This window comes from Alosa pseudoharengus, unplaced genomic scaffold, assembly GCF_046254945.1.
Source record: "Alosa pseudoharengus isolate Yale_2024_CS ecotype anadromous, Long Island Sound unplaced genomic scaffold, YU_APseudo_1.1 YU_APseudo_1.1_scf_11, whole genome shotgun sequence".
Lineage (NCBI taxonomy): Eukaryota > Metazoa > Chordata > Actinopteri > Clupeiformes > Clupeidae > Alosa > Alosa pseudoharengus.
In genome coordinates, this window is record NW_027468576.1 from 20791751 (window position 1) to 20809854 (window position 18104).

Below are 18104 nucleotides of genomic sequence, written 5' to 3' on the forward strand. Positions count from 1 at the left end.
CCAAAATGTCATATTATGACAAAAGTGTTTGTGAGGCGAATGTTTGCTTTAAACATGTGTTTTTGTCATTTTGCTGGAGATTTGGGGCATTTTGCATTTTGTGTGAGCAGTTGTGGGTTTTGTGTGTGGAGTTTTGAAAAATAGACACAGAGTTTTGAAAACGTGTGTAAACAATTGTAAAAAACTGTAAAACGGTGTGATTAGCCATAATAAAAAAAAAAAAAATCCAGGTCCAAAGGTAAATCTAGGTCCAAATGTAAATGTTTGGGTTCAGTTTATGAAGTGTTGCTACAGTAGGCCTATAATACTGTGTGTTTTTTTTTTTTTTTGGGGGGGGGGGGGGTGGGGCCGGTCCAGGAGAAAATTGCCAGGGCCGAATTTTGCTCCCAGTCCGACCCTGGCTAGAGCTAAATTAATCACATGCTAGGCTGTAAGCTGACTGAGTTGAGGTAGCCTACCTACGCTGAATGAACAAATTTCCGTTAAAGCAACACCAAAGAACTTTTCATCTGTCGCACGCACTATTTGTTTATCCAGCACCGGCTTTGCAAATAACAATGTCCACAGACAAGGTAGAATAAGTTGCATGATTTTATGAAAGTACGATGTATTGCGACATCAGATGCAAGTGAAATTTGTAGTTTCTCATGTCTCATTCCATCGAACTACAGATCCGCTACCCGATGCAGCAAACTTACATAGTGCGGTAATAGCCGATAGAGGGCCGCGAAGCGAATGCAGAAAGTGCCGTTCACCCTGTTACAAGTTGATGAACCACTGAAACGATTTTGGAAACATTATTTTAAGGTACAAAAAACTCTTTGGTGTTGCTTTAAAATAGGCTTTATAACTCTTTAAATTTTGATGGTAATAATAAAACCTATAATGTAACATTTGATTTGGAGGTTGCGTATGGTCTCTATATTTGAAGGTATATGCCTCTTTGCGTTTAGCTGGTTTAGCTGATTCAAATTTTTTTTATTTTTCACCACCGAGGAGGATATACTCATTTAGGTAGTAAGAATATTTATGTTACTGTCTCTGATGAAGAGGAGATCGCACACAGGGGCTGAGTAGCCTAGTTCCAACAGTGTATTCTTAAAAAGCCGAAAAAACAGTTAGGCCACATCAACAAGGGGTAAACGTTTCGGGTCTAGCCCTTCATCAGTATTCCACTATTCATTTGAGTATTACGTTTTTTGGAGACTATACGCACCGGGCGACACCTCAATACTAGACGAAAGGCGCAGACGCCACACTTCACATTCGCCATGTTACTGTCTCTGCACGTAAGTTAATGATAATAAAGCTTTAGCAAAGGTGTAGCCTATTAGTGTGGGAAGAATGGAATTTTAGTTAATCTAATTAAATAGTTTAACTCTAAATAGATTAACTCTAAATAGTTAATCTATTGTGAAGCAAACGCTGGCGAGTTGCAGGGTCATAATGGACACAAGGACTGAGAGGACCGCGTGAAAGCAGGTTCCTGGACAAGTTCCCGCCTCCTAGGTTTTACCCCGAACACTCCTAATGGAAAGGGGCCAAATAAGCCTTTCCAGACCCACTCTCAATCTCAACTGAGATTTGAGAAGTGGTCTGGTGTTAACCAGGTTAACATTGCATATCAGTAGGCTAATTTTGCCTGGCAGTCTGCAATGCCAAATAGACTTCGATTTCAATATCCCAGCCTTGAGGTTCTTTGTAACAGTGGGGTACAACATAGTGTTTTACATAAATTATTCTAATACAGGTTATTTTCATGCTTCTCAGATATTTTTTCACCATGTTTACTATCGAGCATAATATTGACCGCTGCAACGTGACTGTCTCCTCACGTGGAGTCGGATAGGGTAAGTCTCCGCCCAGTAAAGACGTCTGTTGCCATGATACGCTGGCTGATAGACCAACCCCGGCAGATTTAAAAGACTAGAAGCTAAAGAAAAAACAGTGGGGTAGCCATTAAGCCTAGAACGGATCTGGACGCCTCTTTAGCTAGCACTAATTCAAACGGCGGCTTTTTCTTTCTTTGTCGCATTGTATGATTAAACAGTAGTAACAGCTTTTCCTAAATATGAGACTACGATCAAGAAGTATTGCTTTAGGAAGCGACTCACCTCAAACACCTAACATTAACGTTACACCGTGTAATGTTAACCGTCGTCGAAGGCAAGCGTCCAAACGAGCATCGTCTGTCGAGAAACGGAATCATGTCAAGGTAAGACACTACGCTATATTAACTGAACAATGAGTCATAGTTGCAGCTAGTGATTTTGTTATTAGCTGTACTTGGCCTCTGGTATTTCATTTGACGCTATCTTAGAACTTGGCGTAGAACTAGTTATATGCTAACTAGAAACTTAGCATTGCTTAGCCAACAGGACATTCGATGCATTTTGCTACGTAACGTTTTCGCTATTGTAGCATTGTTGTGATTTGTCCTAGCAGCTAACCCTAGGAGGCCCTCCGTGTCGAACCGTTTTAAAGTAACTTTAACGTTAGTATTGCAAACCAACAACCTATAAGTAGTACAATTGGCCGTTCCAATTAACTTTGGTGGCGTTGATGTTAAGTTAAATATCTACATTATTCAACTGAAATTTGGGAAATGTGCGAAAGCGCCATCTAACGTTACAGTCTACGTTATGCTAACAGCTTAACTTTCTTGCAACTTATCCAAATGCTGATGTTCTGTTTGAACGAGTGTAATAACACGTGAAATGAAATAGTAGTTGAATAAATAATCTCGGTATCTCTTGTAGGCCTAACGTTATGCTAATGCTGTTATGTTTACTTGACAACCACTTTGCTAAGCTATCATAATAGGGGAGTTACGATACAGCCGTGTTGTTACTAAGTATGCTAACGTTAACGTTAGCCACATAACGTTACGTGAATCCAAGTTGCTGTTTGTGTACAACAGACCTCCAGATCAAAGAGTATAGATGCACTATAATCTTTGTTCAGACCAATTTTTTTGTTGCTGAGAAGTTCTCTAGCGTGTCACGTGATGCGAAACTACCGCGCTGGTCGAATGGGCAGGGGAGGGCTCAAGTTAAAAGGATCAAATTGAATATAGGTCAGTGTCAAAAGCTTATATAGCAGCTATACAGTCAATGGTCTGAAATCAGGAGGTCGTTGTGTTTACTTATGTTGAATCCTGCGAGATTTGTCCACCAAACATCAGTAGGGCTTTTTTCCTTGTTATGCCAACATCTAATTTCCCCCCCTTGCCAAATGCAGGAAGAAGAGCCCATACAGCTAGACTCCCCGGATATATTTGATGGCCATGATGTTCCAGTGGCTACTAGACGCGCCATGCCAAGAATGGGTGGCAGGAAAAGGGCCCTGGCTTTTGAGGAGAAAGAAGGTATGTTTTTGTTTGCTTAAAAAAAGGTGTAGGATCATTTACTGATGGGTCTTCTGATGATCTGTATGCTGTGTTTTTTCTTGAAGATGTGAACTTCCGAACTCCAGTTCGCGTACGAAGACTGAGTGCATTTGCCGAGAGTCAACCTGCCACACCCACACCTCTGTGCCCTACAGCACGGAACATCTATTCCCCCATTGTGCGGTTCCTCACCCCCACTAAAGAGAGTGAGTTTTTAACCAGCATCACTGGTTTTTGCTTTTATATATAAAAAAAGACAATGTAACTGGGGTATTAACTCGTTGAGTGCCAAAAACGTAATATTAAGTTTTTAAGCTTTTTTTTTTATTATTACGAAACTAGACACTCTTAACACACCGTATATGTGATTTTGGGAACTCTGTGATGAATGGAAATCAAATATATGACGATCGAAAACTCATGAAAACGCAAGATCTGGACGTTTGATCTTAACTCGGCTTTTGATGGTTGCCGCTTTGTTTCGAATCAGTCACTGATTAGCCTATCAGTGACAGGCACGCCAGGTCAAAATCAGGTAATTTATTTTCGTGGGTTTATCACTAGGTGGCAGGTCTCGTTAGATCTCTTCCCAGAAACTTTGCAGGCAACACTTCTCAGGTCATAAAAGACGCAATATCTCCATTTCTGGGATTTGGGATTTTGATGAAAACTAGCCACTGTTTAGCTTGGGATTTCTCAGGAACAGAGGCGTGTAGAAATACACTGTTTGCACCCACTGAGAGAAAGTCTCACCTTTCAAACGAGCCATTGTATGTGTTCATAGCTACAACACAGAATATGCTGTGGCTGTACAAAAATCATCAACAATGGTCTAGATTGCTGGCACTCTAGGACAAAGCTTCCGAAAACAGCTTGGCATTCAATAAGTTAAAGGTCCAGTATGTAGGAAATAATGGAAAATAAACTGTAACCATTCCAAAAATGATCACCATATGTTGTCAGAGAGTGAGGAAACACGAAGAATTGAAGTAATGGCTTATTTGACAACATTACTCTAACCCCTGAAACCCCGTAAAACCCATGAAAAAAAATCAGTTACGGGGCGGAATCTCTTGGAATTTTCGTTTATGTTTTGAACGATTCATTCTAGAATATCGTATTAATAATGGGCTAGCGCGTCCTCCTATTTGGGTTGCCAAATTAGCAAAGGCCAGCTGTCAACAGCTGTCAGTTGTAGTCATGAACGCCTACAAGAGGCAGGCAAATTTCCAAAATTAAAACAAGAAACAAATTAAGTGGACATCGGAGGAGCTTCCTGAGATGGTGACGTCTTTGTCAAACTAAGAATATCAAGTCTGACGCAGAGCTGGCCATATTTCTCCACAACAGGTAGCCTATGCTAAACTTCATCTGCATCACTAACTTCAGCTAAATATGTTACGTTGGTTAGAGAGGTATTTTTTGTTTTCACTGTTTCCGTAATGTGTAGCTGGGTCATGGTTGGAGAAACGTTAAAGCAGCTGCAGGTCAACTAACGTTAGTTAAGTCTTCATCACATCTGGCAACCCAGAAGAGGCTCGCGTCTGGTAGTCTTGAGAACGTTCACCAGTGTTTTGATTTTGGCCTACAGAACGTTCTGTAACAATCCTACAAATCGCACCTTTAAGATGTTTCTATGTTTTTATGTTCAAGTTGATTGACCTGTTGTATTTGTGAATTTGGAATAGTTGGGGGCTGCATTAAAGGCACCGTGGTTGTGTAAGGGATTTGTTCCTGTGGGGTGATGTGCTGTCTGATCTGTGCTCTGTACAGATGTGGAGTCTCCCCGGGTGGCCCTGCTGAGTCCGGAGCCCTGCGTCTTTGCCTTTGGCACCTCTTCTCCTCTTGCCGAGGAGGAGGACGGTGATGAGGTCTTCAGCCCGTAAGTCTGTTTTCACTTCTTTGAATTAGCTATAGCTGACTTATTAGATTTTTTCAGTTCAACGGTATGTGTGTGTGTGTGTTCCCAACACATTTAGTTTCGGTGTTACCTGTGTAAAGGGGCAAATACGTGAAGATTAACTGAAGTTGTTAGATTATTTTTAGTGTAAATAATGGTCAGTTGACATGAAAAGATGCCATCTGCGCCTTAAGTCTAATTAAAGATGTTTCGCCCGGTGCGTAGCTCCAAAACAAAGCACAGTCAAAGTGTGGAAAAAGAAACCGCACACAGGCGCTGAATGATATCAAAAAATATATTAAAGCCTGTGTTGCAGCTTAACCACCACTGTTGATTAAGGGGTACATAAAGCACTCGATATATGTATATCATTTTAAAAAATTTCTCCAAATGGTGTTAAATGCCAGTTTTTGTTGTTTTTAGCATTAGCGGGTTTTTTGTACGCAATTCGGTGATGACGTCACTTTGGGGACTACTTGATCTACGCTTCATTCATTTCAATGCATTTCAATGGACATCGCGGTTACACTTTCAACATAAAGTTTGTATATTTACACTTCGGATTTCGTCACAGCATTTATATCACAGCTACCCTATAATCTACCAATGGTAATAACGGTGCCTGATATCAATTTAGTATTTTTTTCTGAATTTCGGGAGGTCTTGTTTTGGAGGGTATGTTTTACATTCATTCCTATGGGAAACGGTCGCGGTTACACTTTCAACATAAAGTTTGTATATTTACACTTCGAATTTCGTTACAGCATTTATATGACAACGACCCTATGGTCTAACAAAGATAACAATGTCTTCCAATTTTAGTTTAATGCAATTTTCTGAATTTGAGAGGCCTCGTTATGAGGCTACATAATGCACCTATTCAGTTCAATGCATTATGCTTATAACGTTACGACACTTATATTTGTTACTGTCAGTGAACAGCACCGAGTGAAAGTCAACATTTTCTTTATATCTAGTGATAGTGATCATGTCGTTAGTTCAGATAAGTAGGCTACCGGGCAAACTTAGTCAGAAGATCAGAATATAAAGCATCATGATAGCTAGCTATGGGCTAACTTTCCAGTCCCACCTGTGAGCCACCCCTGTTGTTGCAAACTAGCTGCCACCGATTAGGCTGGTCGTGTCTTCAGCATGAATATTTTCGATAACTACTGCTCGTGATTGATTGCCATTGACATCGTCAGGGTACGGCTTACCAAAGAGGGTGATAATATGGGCAAGTCGCAGTTTTGCAGGTGCTTGTGTGTGTGGGCTGTGCCGTCCGATGGAAAATGTGGTGGAGAGCTGCAGTAACTAGGGAAGCGAGTGCATTTTGGCCGCTGGTCGAGGAGCTCCCCCGTGACCAGCATATGACATGATCTATCTACCTGTCTATATACATATCTAGGCTATCTATAGCCTAGATATTTATCTATAATTTGCGCTATCTACTGCTGAACAATCCCTTACTCGTCTCTCTTTACTCCTCTCTCGTTACTCTCAAGGGTCTCAAGGTGGGCTTTGGTCTGTAGCCTCCCCAAGGTGACGTAATGCAATGCATTGTGGGGGAAAGGAGAATCACTTCAAACGCTGTGAAATAGTGCCTGCTTTTTCGTATTATATTCCGTTTTGTGATACCCAACAACATCAAATACAATGGATAACAGTTTAAATGTTTATTACCAACAAGCTAATTGTGCAAATTCGTTGGAAAATGAACCCTGCAACACGGCCTTTAAAGTGCCGATAAGGTTTTCCAGGCCATGACCAAACAATAGGTGACAAACGTTTTCATCAGTGTTTCCATTATTAAGCAGTCAAGAAATTGTCTGTTCCACTCATGCCACCTCTGCTTGGCATCTGCATTTCTGTTTTTTGCACATTTACATTAAATGTGCTGCAGTGGAATGCAACAATGTGTTAAAGAAGCATCACAGAGGTTTCTTTTGTGTAGAACTAGCAGTCGAGTTACCTAAAAAGCTTATTAAACAACACTGACAACCTCGTTGGCTCACATTTTTGTGGGATGTTCTGACCCCAACCACAACTATGTACTGCACAGCCAGTGCTGCTAGTGGGAACAGCAGGTGTGTTAAAGGATAATTCTGGTATTTAGCACTTAGAGTCCCTTTTCAGATTTGTTTTGGATGATCTAGAGTGGTGGACACCGAAATGTTGACGATGGGTCCTGTCTCGACTTTCTGACTCGTTTTGAATCGCCTTTGACTGTTTCAGAGTGGCTGGCTATGGGCATGCACAAACATGTCCTTAAAACAACCATTAATGTTTGTTTTCAAAACAGTGCAACTCACCTAGTGGTTTTTATTAATTTGACAATGACACCCCGAGCTACCTCTTTCTGTAACAACAATTACCACCAACATGTTGTGTGGCAATAAAATACCTTATGTTGTCTTATAGTAGTACCGTGTACAAACACTTATGTTTAGAAAAACGTATACTTTTTTTTTTTTTTTTTTTGAGGCTTTATATTACAGAACAGACAGGTAGAGGATTTGGGGGAGCATTTTGCTAAATTAGACAAGAACAGTAATAGATAAAAACTAGACTACACCTCAGTAGCAAATTATAGGCCAAAGCAAGAACTGTGTGACCACTGTAAATCTTCTTAATTGACTTTGAAGGGATGTGCTCCACTAAATGCCTTGTTACTCATCCATGTTAATCCAAACCCCTCCTGCTATGAAAATATGCCTCTACGTTGTGTGCAGATTCACTTTCATCAAGAATATTCCGTCACTATCCCAACATTCAAGACCTACCATCAAAGACATACCACCGAAGACCAGAAGCACACCTCAAGCCACTCTAGTGCTGGATCTTGTGAGTTCTCTAAGCACTAGCCTTTTCTATTGTTGGTGTAAAGATGTGTCAGAGGTGTTGTCCACATGGCATACACTGTGTATGCTTACCACTCACAGATGGGTGAAATGCAGAAGACAAACTCCTGTGTGTATCAAACTGGCCACTGCAGATGCATGACAGCGAAGCAGCGAGGTTTTGTGTTCTGTTCAGTTTCAATTTGGGCCAGGCGACGGTGACTTAGAACAGCGAGTTGGGCGAAGCGAGTGAAAAAGGTTGAGGAAAGCTGAATATTATACAAATCAGGAGTCAATTTCATGGGTGGCTGTCAGTCAGATGTTTGTCTCATTTGATGGTTGTAAAATTGCATGACTGCCATTGTTCAATCAGTTAATTTAATCAAAATAATAGCTTGGAGGGCTTTGTAAAGGGCTGCTGTTGTAAGTTAGACATTTAATGAGGGGCTTAATTTGATGGAGTGTCAGTAGTGCTGGGCGGTATACCGGTTCACACCGTATACCGGTGTATATTTTCGTTATGAATTTTTTATATACCGCCATACCGTGATTCAGACGGGACTGAACGCACGCACGCATAGTGCCACTGCGAGGCATAGTGAGGGTAGCTCATGGCAGGCTAACAAGACATCCACATCCACATGAAGTTAACGTTAGCCTACCACTAACGTCATGTAAACCACACAATAACAATAAGGCATGTTTCTGATAGGCCTATTTGACAGAGTAAGCATATGAGAGAGGTTTTATTTTAAATTGTATAATTTTCAAAAAAGTATAATTATTGCAAGTTGCACTACTTTTTGTATTGGTTTTATACAAGATGTTTGAAATTTGCACAGTAAAAGTTCTGTATTTTGACTGCAATTGTCTTTGAATTCTGATTAGATTCTTCATTAGAATCATGAGTGGCTCTTTGTAAACAGCATCATTTTCTGGGGCCATGCAAAACTGCATTACCACTAGTGTGGAGTTATTCTACATGACAGTAAAATAGACCATCCTTAGTCAGTGTACTGCAGCAATTCCTCTCTCAACCTGTAGAAAATGCTGTGAACATCTGATTATGCATGGGGGGAAAAAATACTGTCATATACCGTGAAACCCTAAGAATTTTGATATACATTTTTGGTCATACCGCCCAGCACTAAGTGTCAGTTCTGATAAAAGACAACTAACTGGATTGCCAACTAGCTGGCTTGTTAGCTAGTTCTGTCTGTAACATCGTCCCCACACATCACACCCACAGAGAGTGATGAAAGCATTTCGCTTCATTTGCATGTATCTGTACTGTAATGTACAATATGTATATCAGGTATGATAGATATGTAAGCAGAAGGCCAAATACAAAATAATAATAATAATAATAATAAACTCTAGGCTAAATGAATACCAAATCTTGTGTATGTGTGTGCCCTCTATGGCTGTTTCTGAAAATTGTTTTGGATACTCAATTCCTTTTGCATTTTTAGGATGAAACACTCATGTTCAGCTCACTCAGTGTCATTGAGGATGCTCAATACACATTCCACACAAATTTTCAGGACAACAAATATAAAGTAAGTGGAAAAGGCTTGCCCCTTTCAACGATGAATATATATATATATATATATATAATCAGAGTTTCCGCTAGAAAAAAATGGTGCCGGTCAAAGTGACCGGCAGAGGTTTCGTTTTCCGGACATTTTGATGATATGCCGGTCAAATATCATATTATTGCTTCTTAATTAGTCAAATTGAGGAAAACTGGAGACAGGCTATGTAGCTTAAAGAATGACATAATCAGGCTGTATAGAATGCAACATGTTCATTAGCCTAACTTAAACATGCCTAACAAGATCTAGCCAGTATCTTTTCATGGACAGCAAGAGTCTGCTTCGTTCGTTGTTTTAAAAAGGCGACGTTGTTTTATGCTGCTATACCCACGTTATCTCCAGTGGTGACTGTTTAACTTACACAGATGCGCACACACAAGCATGAGCGCTCACACCACTAGCCCCTAATGCTATGCCTCTTTATTTGATAACAATAAATTAAGAAATGTTTCATATTCTGGCCTGGGAAATGTTTAGTTTCTTTTTCTTTCGGCCGCGAATCAATGATACCGTTTAATTATGCCAGAAATGATCCGCGGACCAGTAATCGCCTCGTCGAGGAGGCCCTAACCCTGCAGATCATAGACAGAGAACGCATAGGCCTACTGTATGCTTTGGGTAAAGAACACTTTGCATGTCCAGTATACACGGAGAATGACCGTGTCTTGGAGCGGCCGCACCCCCCGCAACTCCACTTCCAATTCCAATGTCACTGATTCCGACAGATACGCCCGACACTTCTGCTTTTTATCTGGTAGTGGTGGAGTTGACCGGACAGCTGAGGCTTCAGACGTTACCAATTTATCATTATCCATCGCGTCTGGCCTCTGAAAAAACTTTTAAGGCTAGTCTGCCTGGGCCTGGCCATGTTTGAACCGCCTCACCCATTTGTTCGTTGTTTAACATGGTCGTTTTCAGCGTGCGCTTCCTATTTGAAATACAGCATAGGCTATGCGTGTTGTTTAATAGCTTACTTTTCAAACGGTAGAGCCTGTTCATTTAAAAACATAGCCAGAGGACGTATAATATAGGCTTACATATTAAGGCTTATTCTCAAATTCAGATTTCGTTAGGGGACGGGATTATTAGCCAATTTCAATTTGACAATTTGACCGGAGAGATTTAATTTGGTCGGACATTTAATTTTTTTTCCGGCCAATGTCCGGTAATTACCGGACAACGGAAACCCTGAGAATATATATATATATATATATATATATATATATATATATATATATATATATATATATATATATATATATATATATATATATATATATATATATATATATATATATAAATATAAATAATATTACATGGCCTCAGTCTGATATTCTGTTTCTGTTTTCTTGCAGGTCTATGTGATCCTCAGGCCATATGTGAAAGAGTTTTTACAGGCCATGTCAAAACTCTTTGAGGTATAATTCTTTTCATAACCTACTCTAACTGCCTAAAGTAATTCCTTTAAAAGAAATCATAACCATAATGTCTGACCACTGTGCTATTTGTCACTGTCAAAACAGAATGGTTGGGTCTGGAAGTGTTATTAGATGAAATTGCCTCAACTGTGGCTTAATATTTAGCCGTTCGTCATCTCGCTACCTAGGTGGACAGACACAATTTTTTATATTCCATCAACAAATTGTTTTTGTCTGTAAAAAGTTTTTTTTTAAAAATGTGATTGTTCTGACACAAGTTTGTTATCCAAGCATCTTTGTATTAAAAAAGATTTTTCTTTTTCTCCTTTAGATGTTTATCTACACTTCAGCCAAGAAAGAATATGCTGAGAAAATTGTGGACATTTTGGACCCCAAGAGGAAGTTGTTTCGGTAAGATTGCCCTTTTCAATCCACTGCCCGCTTACTTAGTGGCCAGCTTAAACTTCTGCACATTTAATTTACAATGAAATAAACTGAAACATATTACTCACTGTTGGAGCCAAAATAGCCTTGTAAATATAATTGGGTGTTTGCCAATCTTGTATATTTTTTAATACATGTATAACCAACTAACTAATCTTAAGTAATTGTATTGTTCTAAATTCTGTAATGATATTATTATTATTATTGTTATTGTTGTTGTTCAAACAGTAGGCCTATGGCTACAGGTCCATCACACCGCATGCAGCCACGTTCTTAGAACGTGGCTTTGTTATTGTTTGTTTAATGCTGTTATTTCAGTTGAGGGCTTTACAAGTACGGAGCAACACAGATTTCTTACCGTAGAGTAGCGTATTAGTTTTGAGAAATAAGTTTCAGCTATTTTTATGTACTCTAGTGATTACTACATTGGACAACTGGAATAAACTCCTTCCTGTTGATACGGAATTCTGTGGACCTATTTCCTTAACGCTGCACATGAGTGAAGAAATTGCTTCTGTTCAGAAACATCAGCATAGCCCTCACACTCACTACTAATGAATGATTGTAGAGGTTGAAGGTTTCTTTGTTCTTGTGGAATTTGACATCATACAAAATGTTTGTCCCTCCTAGTCATCGCCTGTACCAAGAACACTGCTGCTGTGTTTTGGGACACTATGTGAAAGACCTGAGTGTGCTGGAGAGGGACCCAATGAGAACCGTGATCCTGGACAACGCTCCTCACACCTATCCATACCATGTACGTCTACTTCCACAACGAAGACAGTCTTCAGTGAAATTTCCGCTAAGTTGAGATGTATGAGAAGAGCGATCTAACACGATTTCCCCTTTGTGTTTATTTATCCTCTCCAGCTGATGAACATGATTCCCATAAAGAGCTGGTTTGGGGATGAGGACGACCGAGAACTTCAGAGGCTTATACCCCACCTGGAAAAACTAGCTGAAGCGGTATGTTTCATATTGTATAAGAAGACCGTTACACACTAAAATCTGTAATTTTCAGTAAAACACAGAATGCTGCAGTTGGAAACAACATTCACTGACACCATACAGTAACAAATAACATAAAATAGGACCAGCTCTGAAACTTCCGAAAGTTCCAGTCAGTGTGTTATTAAGAAATGTGATTGACACTCCTGATCACATTAGATTTTGTACTTGTAGCCAAAAGTCACAAATGTGTATCAGTAAATTTTAAGTTAGAGATTCTTTTTTATCAAATTAAAAACGGCTTATGCTCACATTTTTGTTACTATCACCTCAGTGTATTTGGTGCAAAACACATTTGCACACCTGTATTTAAAAATGTACAGACTTGGGTTGCAGAGGCCTTTCAACTTGTTTTATCTATGTTCACTGTGTTCATTTTTGCGTGCGTAGGGGGATGTTCGGGAGGTGCTGAAGAGAAGGACCGATCACTTCCACAGGCTCCTGTCTGAAGACTAACTAACTCTGAGCTCGACTCAGTGCTCCTCGCCTCTTCCATCTCTGCTAATCCCATTCGTTGTCACACACATGGACATGACTTTCCACATCACATTATGCAAACCTCTGTGCAGGAGGCAAACCAGGCTTCTTTTCTTTCACCTCTTTAAAGTCCCGGGACCCACGTTCTGGTTTTGTCCTTTTTCAGCCGTTCTTCATTCCAAGTTGAACGGCAAGAATGAATGAGTGAAAGAATGTTCATCACCTACCTTTTACCACAGTAATAATGACCAACCTACATACTGATGCTGAACAATAGACCAATGGCAAATCTCAGATTTGTATTTTGATGGCCAGCATGTAACTTTCTTTGACCTGTGCTGCCACAATATGTCCATGTATGTGTGCAATAGAGGAGCTTCTGAGCAAAACGTGTATGGTTTTCATCCATTCATTTTGGAAAGGTTCATACATGGAACAGGCTTGTACATTTCATGTTTGTAATTTTTTGTAAATATTCATTCTACATGTGATGTATATTCTTTTAAAAAATTGCTATTTATCCCTTCATCCTTTATCCAGGCTTAATTTATACAATAAAAATCAGCATCCCTAATGATTGTCGAGTTTTTTTCCCGTTTCAAGTACACTACATGTAAAAGCCCATACTTGGAATTGTACATTGATGAAACAAAATTGTACCGCCACAGATTTGCTGAAGAGGAAAGTATGGTTTTGGTTGGTGTTGGTATCCAATCGGAGAAGGCTACTGAGAACGTCCCTGAGTATATCTGCTCCGCATCGACTACACCAAACAGGCAGGGCAGTCTAAAGGGGGGTTACCAAATTACCGCCCAGCCGTAACGCAGTTATTCGTTCCATATGGTGTTTCTCTGTGTGTAGTATTCCGAACAACTGTGGGCGGGGGTTAAAGTGTAGTATTTTGTCTCGCTTGAAATTTGATTCAGAAGTTTGGGGAGTTTGCTGAGGAAAGAGAATAAGAAGCACACGGCGTAGACGAGAGAGATTATATTCCATGAGGAACTGGTTCCTTCTTTAATTCTTCTGAAGTTACATGTAAGTTTAAAATGATTTGAATGAATATGGAAAACTTTTATTCTCTTTTATTTTGGAATTTGGAAACAGGCCACCTTTCTGGCCGAGAGAGAAAATGCTGAATTCTCTGGTAGATACTTTTGAATAGCCGTAGAGCTACAAACAAAAGTAAACCAAAGGTAGGCTAGGTATTGCCCACTCAAGAATAGGCTATACTCTGAGATGAATTGTTCTTCAGCATATAATTAACCTTTAAGAGGCAATTCGATATTCAAATTAATTATAATCGTTTAAAATTCAGGGAAGGCTCTAAGAACTTTATGCAATGCAAATTACGATTCATGCTAAATTAAAACATCCGTAGTAGATCCCAAGTTCCTTGACGGTATGTAGCCTATTGATGATGGCCTATATTGCAATAGCCTATGGTACCCTGAAACAATGAGACTCAAACTGATGAAGGCGTCGTAGCCTAATAAAAGAATCTAAGAGCTAGTCTGTTTCGCTATTTCGTTAGAGACCTTAAGCTACTCCACTATGCGTTCTGAAAAGTCTGTTCTTAAGAATGTGGGTATCTTCTTACTATTCACAGAATGTGGATGTCTCAAACGTCGTTACCCGCCACAATTGGCGCTGCCCCAGGGGGGAGATTCTAAAATTGAATTCCCAGATGTTCATATTGCACGACTCGGAAAGATCGTCTGTACACCCGTATGGTTGTCCTTTAGACAAACACTCCAAACAAGGCTTTAGAAATCCGAAGCTACCGACGGCATGGCAGCCACAGAAGGAATTTCCAGGCAACGAGGTGCTGGAAATCTCAATCAAAAACCTAGTCTACGGTGTTTTATTTTCCAGGTGGCCCAACAATGACATCAACACGACGCACTGTCAACAATCAGCAAGGAAGTCAGGAAATCGAAAGTGTGAAGGAGTCCATCAATGACATAATAAATCAACTACAGGATATTGATCCTTCACGCCTCTCATTCTCTCCATTCCTCGACTTGGACACCCAGATTTCTTTGGCCCCTGTGTCTGACAGCCCAGAGTCTTCTGTGGAAGAGCTCCATTCTCCCACTCATTCCATACCTGGCTCTCAACTGTGTCTCCAAACTCAGGCTGCCGAGGACCATAATGGTAAGTGATGTTAACTCATGTTAAAAAAAACACATTTGGTTTATTGGCAAAGTTATCTGTGTCCTCAAGATGTAATTTAAAAATAATTAGTGAAGTGAAAATGTCCTTGAATGTATCAAATCACATTAGGCCTATTTTTAGGGGGCTCCAGCTAATATTTAACCCAATTAAATCACTTAACTAAAGAGCCCCTTAGGGGACATGTGCAAAACATATATCGTTTGTGTGCTCACCAGAAAGTTTCAGGCGAACACCAGAACGTCCAAGTGCTCAAAAATTGTGAGTTTTTGGTGTGCACAAGATAGTTTTGTGTGCTCACCAGAAACTTTTTTCCCCTTAGGGGCTCCATACTTAACAATAGGGAAAATTATATTTGTGATATCTTAATGCTCAATTTCAAGTTGAACATGGAGTTTTCATGTTAATACTGACATTTCCATTTCCCATTCCAAATATTCCATTTTAGAATTCAGTTCTGGCATGTTAATGTGTGACTGTGCAGAGGAGAACATGTCTGCTCACTGTGAGAAGATGCCTCTGTCAAGAACTATAAAAGACTGTATAATATGACCATATAACTTGTAGCAGCACTCTGTCTGAGTTCAGACATGTTATAGATCAATCTAATTTGGTAACCATATTAAAGTTTACTTTGTGCTTCATAGGACCCACTTACTTCAACGAACACCAGAAACCATATAATCACGTGGAGGAAACCACAGACGATCCTATCACCATGAACCTAGCCCCTGTGTACCCTGCTGAAAGCACTCCTGAAAGGTTCCACATCCAACCACCTCCTCATGGACCTAACGGTCTACCCAGTGGGGGAGATGAACCCCGGAGTCCATCAGGATCGAATCAGCTAGAGTCAACGATAGGAGAAAGCCATCCCCTTATCCAATCCCCACCAGAAGCCATTGAACTGGGCCTTTGGACTGCCCCTGACCAGGATCACTGTGACGGGGGGTTGGCTCTTTCGGAGCCCAAGAGTGGGTGCTGCTGCTGCAGCAGATGCTGCAAAAGTGGGCGGGTTCCAGCTCTCTGCTCGACTGTTGCCTGCCTTCTGTGTCTGCCAGGGATTCTGTACGCGCTATATTTATACGCCCCCGTAGAAGCACCTCTGTGCCCTGACACAACTAGCCGACTGGTCTTCACTCTCAGCTGCTGTGCAGTTGCTGCTGTTCCTATCTTGATTGGTGAGTTGGGTTTTGCTCTACACTTTAGACTTCAGCACCATGTACCAGATGTCCAGGGAGGGTAAAAGTGGCCCCTAACCACGGATTCAGTACTAATTTAACGTTTGGTCTTATTATGGGTATAGTTAGGCTGGGTAATGGGAAACTGATGGCAGATCTGTATTAAAGGGCGACTTGCGCCTGAAGGATGAACCTGAATGAGAGTGGACCATTTACTCTGGAATTACTCTACACTTGAAACAACACATGGATCAGCATGAAAGGACGAGAAGGCCGTCCTGCTAGGTTTCTAAATTCAAACACAGTAATTTCCTGGGCAAAAATAGGAAATAAAGGGCTGACGTTTTTTTTTTTTTCTTCCTCTGCCCCACCCAACTTTCTTCTGTTGTTTAACTAACAATTACTTTCAGTGTCCACTACATGAGTCTTTGAGTCACATCAGTAATTAGCTTTTTCCTCTCCTCCAGCGATGCTGACTGCCGGTGTATGCCGGTTCTGCTCTGGTTCCTTGAGGCCTGTGGTGGAAAAGCCCAATTCTGCGGCTCTTGTGCAGGTCTTTGTGGTGGGCTCTGTGGTACAGCTGTTCCTCTACATCCTCAACCTGCTCATCCTGGCCACCTTTTTGCCTCAGAACCAGCTGAGGATGATTCCAATCCTAGCTGGAGTCTTCATCGGAGGAAGGTTAGCATTTGTATGTAATGGTGGTATAGGTTTCGGTCAAGGTTAATGTAAAAAGTCTCCTTTACCCTTTAACCTTCGTCTGCACAGAAATATTTGTGAGAGCATCACTGAGCACATCTTAGCATTTTTGGTTGTGAGCAGGAGTTGACAGGACGTATTCTTCTTTTTTTAATCATTAACACACCTTTCACAGGTCAAATCATGCAACTAATCATGCCACTTGTACCCCTTCACCTTCTCTTACTCCAAGGATTATCTACTGGCTGTTACTTCACACCTGCAGCTCCTGGAGAGCATTTGGATCAGGACTCACCATCTTCCCTCTCCTCGCCGTGTTTGCTTTCAACATCTATTGTCTGTTTGACCTCGGCTCAAGGGACCTTTTCTTTGGGTCGCAGGATGTGTATGCTAACGACACCCGTCCCTCAGCCTGGCCCCAAAACATCTCCATGAGTCTTGGTGACACATAAGACACTAAAGGAGAGAGCGGGGAGCTCTCAAGAGTGTATGGGGGATGCTGCTGAACTCTGCTCCGTGATGGGGGGGGAAAAAGCTTGCTCCAAATATATCCCATTCCTGTGGTTCACGATTTGGGTTAGCTTCAAGCTGCGCCAGTAAAAGCGAGCTCCAAGCCAGTAAATCCTTAAATTGTGTTTCGCTGCTCTTGTGCAGGACTGTTAATTTCAGTGTATGTTTATTGTGGATGCCTTTATGTAGCCAGTGCAGCTAGGAACATTTCTCTCAGTGTTTGTGGAAGGAGCGCTTTGAAGGATATTCTGATGGTTTCTTTGCGTGTCTTTTGTGCCCCGGCCTATTTTTAATACCCTTTGATATGCTGTACTGCAATTGAATGAATATGTTCCCCAACCCTCTAAATTTACATGCAAAAACCTTAATTTAACAAAAAATAAAAATAAACACTTATAAACTATTGTTTAAAACCTTGTTGTAGACAATAAAAACAGTACAGCACCAAAGAAAAAACGGCACCGCTACAAAA

The 18104-nt window shown here is 40.7% G+C and overlaps 2 protein-coding genes across 2 annotated transcripts; both read left to right on the plus strand.

The window, feature by feature from the left end:
- The first annotated feature begins 1948 nt into the window (after window positions 1-1948).
- ctdspl3 (CTD (carboxy-terminal domain, RNA polymerase II, polypeptide A) small phosphatase like 3) lies at window positions 1949-13644 on the plus strand. Its single transcript, XM_076278376.1, has 11 exons — window positions 1949-2215; window positions 3241-3367; window positions 3454-3594; window positions 5162-5270; window positions 8021-8132; window positions 9601-9687; window positions 11079-11141; window positions 11473-11552; window positions 12216-12342; window positions 12456-12551; window positions 12984-13644. The coding sequence occupies exons 1-11, from the start codon at window positions 2072-2074 to the stop codon at window positions 13047-13049; spliced, it is 1152 nt and encodes a 383-aa protein (XP_076134491.1). The 5' UTR covers window positions 1949-2071; the 3' UTR covers window positions 13050-13644.
- Window positions 13645-13882: 238 nt separating this feature from the next.
- LOC143116964 (transmembrane protein 79-like) lies at window positions 13883-18040 on the plus strand. Its single transcript, XM_076278375.1, has 5 exons — window positions 13883-14105; window positions 14943-15224; window positions 15890-16423; window positions 16891-17104; window positions 17355-18040. The coding sequence occupies exons 2-5, from the start codon at window positions 14954-14956 to the stop codon at window positions 17572-17574; spliced, it is 1239 nt and encodes a 412-aa protein (XP_076134490.1). The 5' UTR covers window positions 13883-14105; window positions 14943-14953; the 3' UTR covers window positions 17575-18040.
- The last annotated feature ends 64 nt before the right edge of the window (window positions 18041-18104 follow it).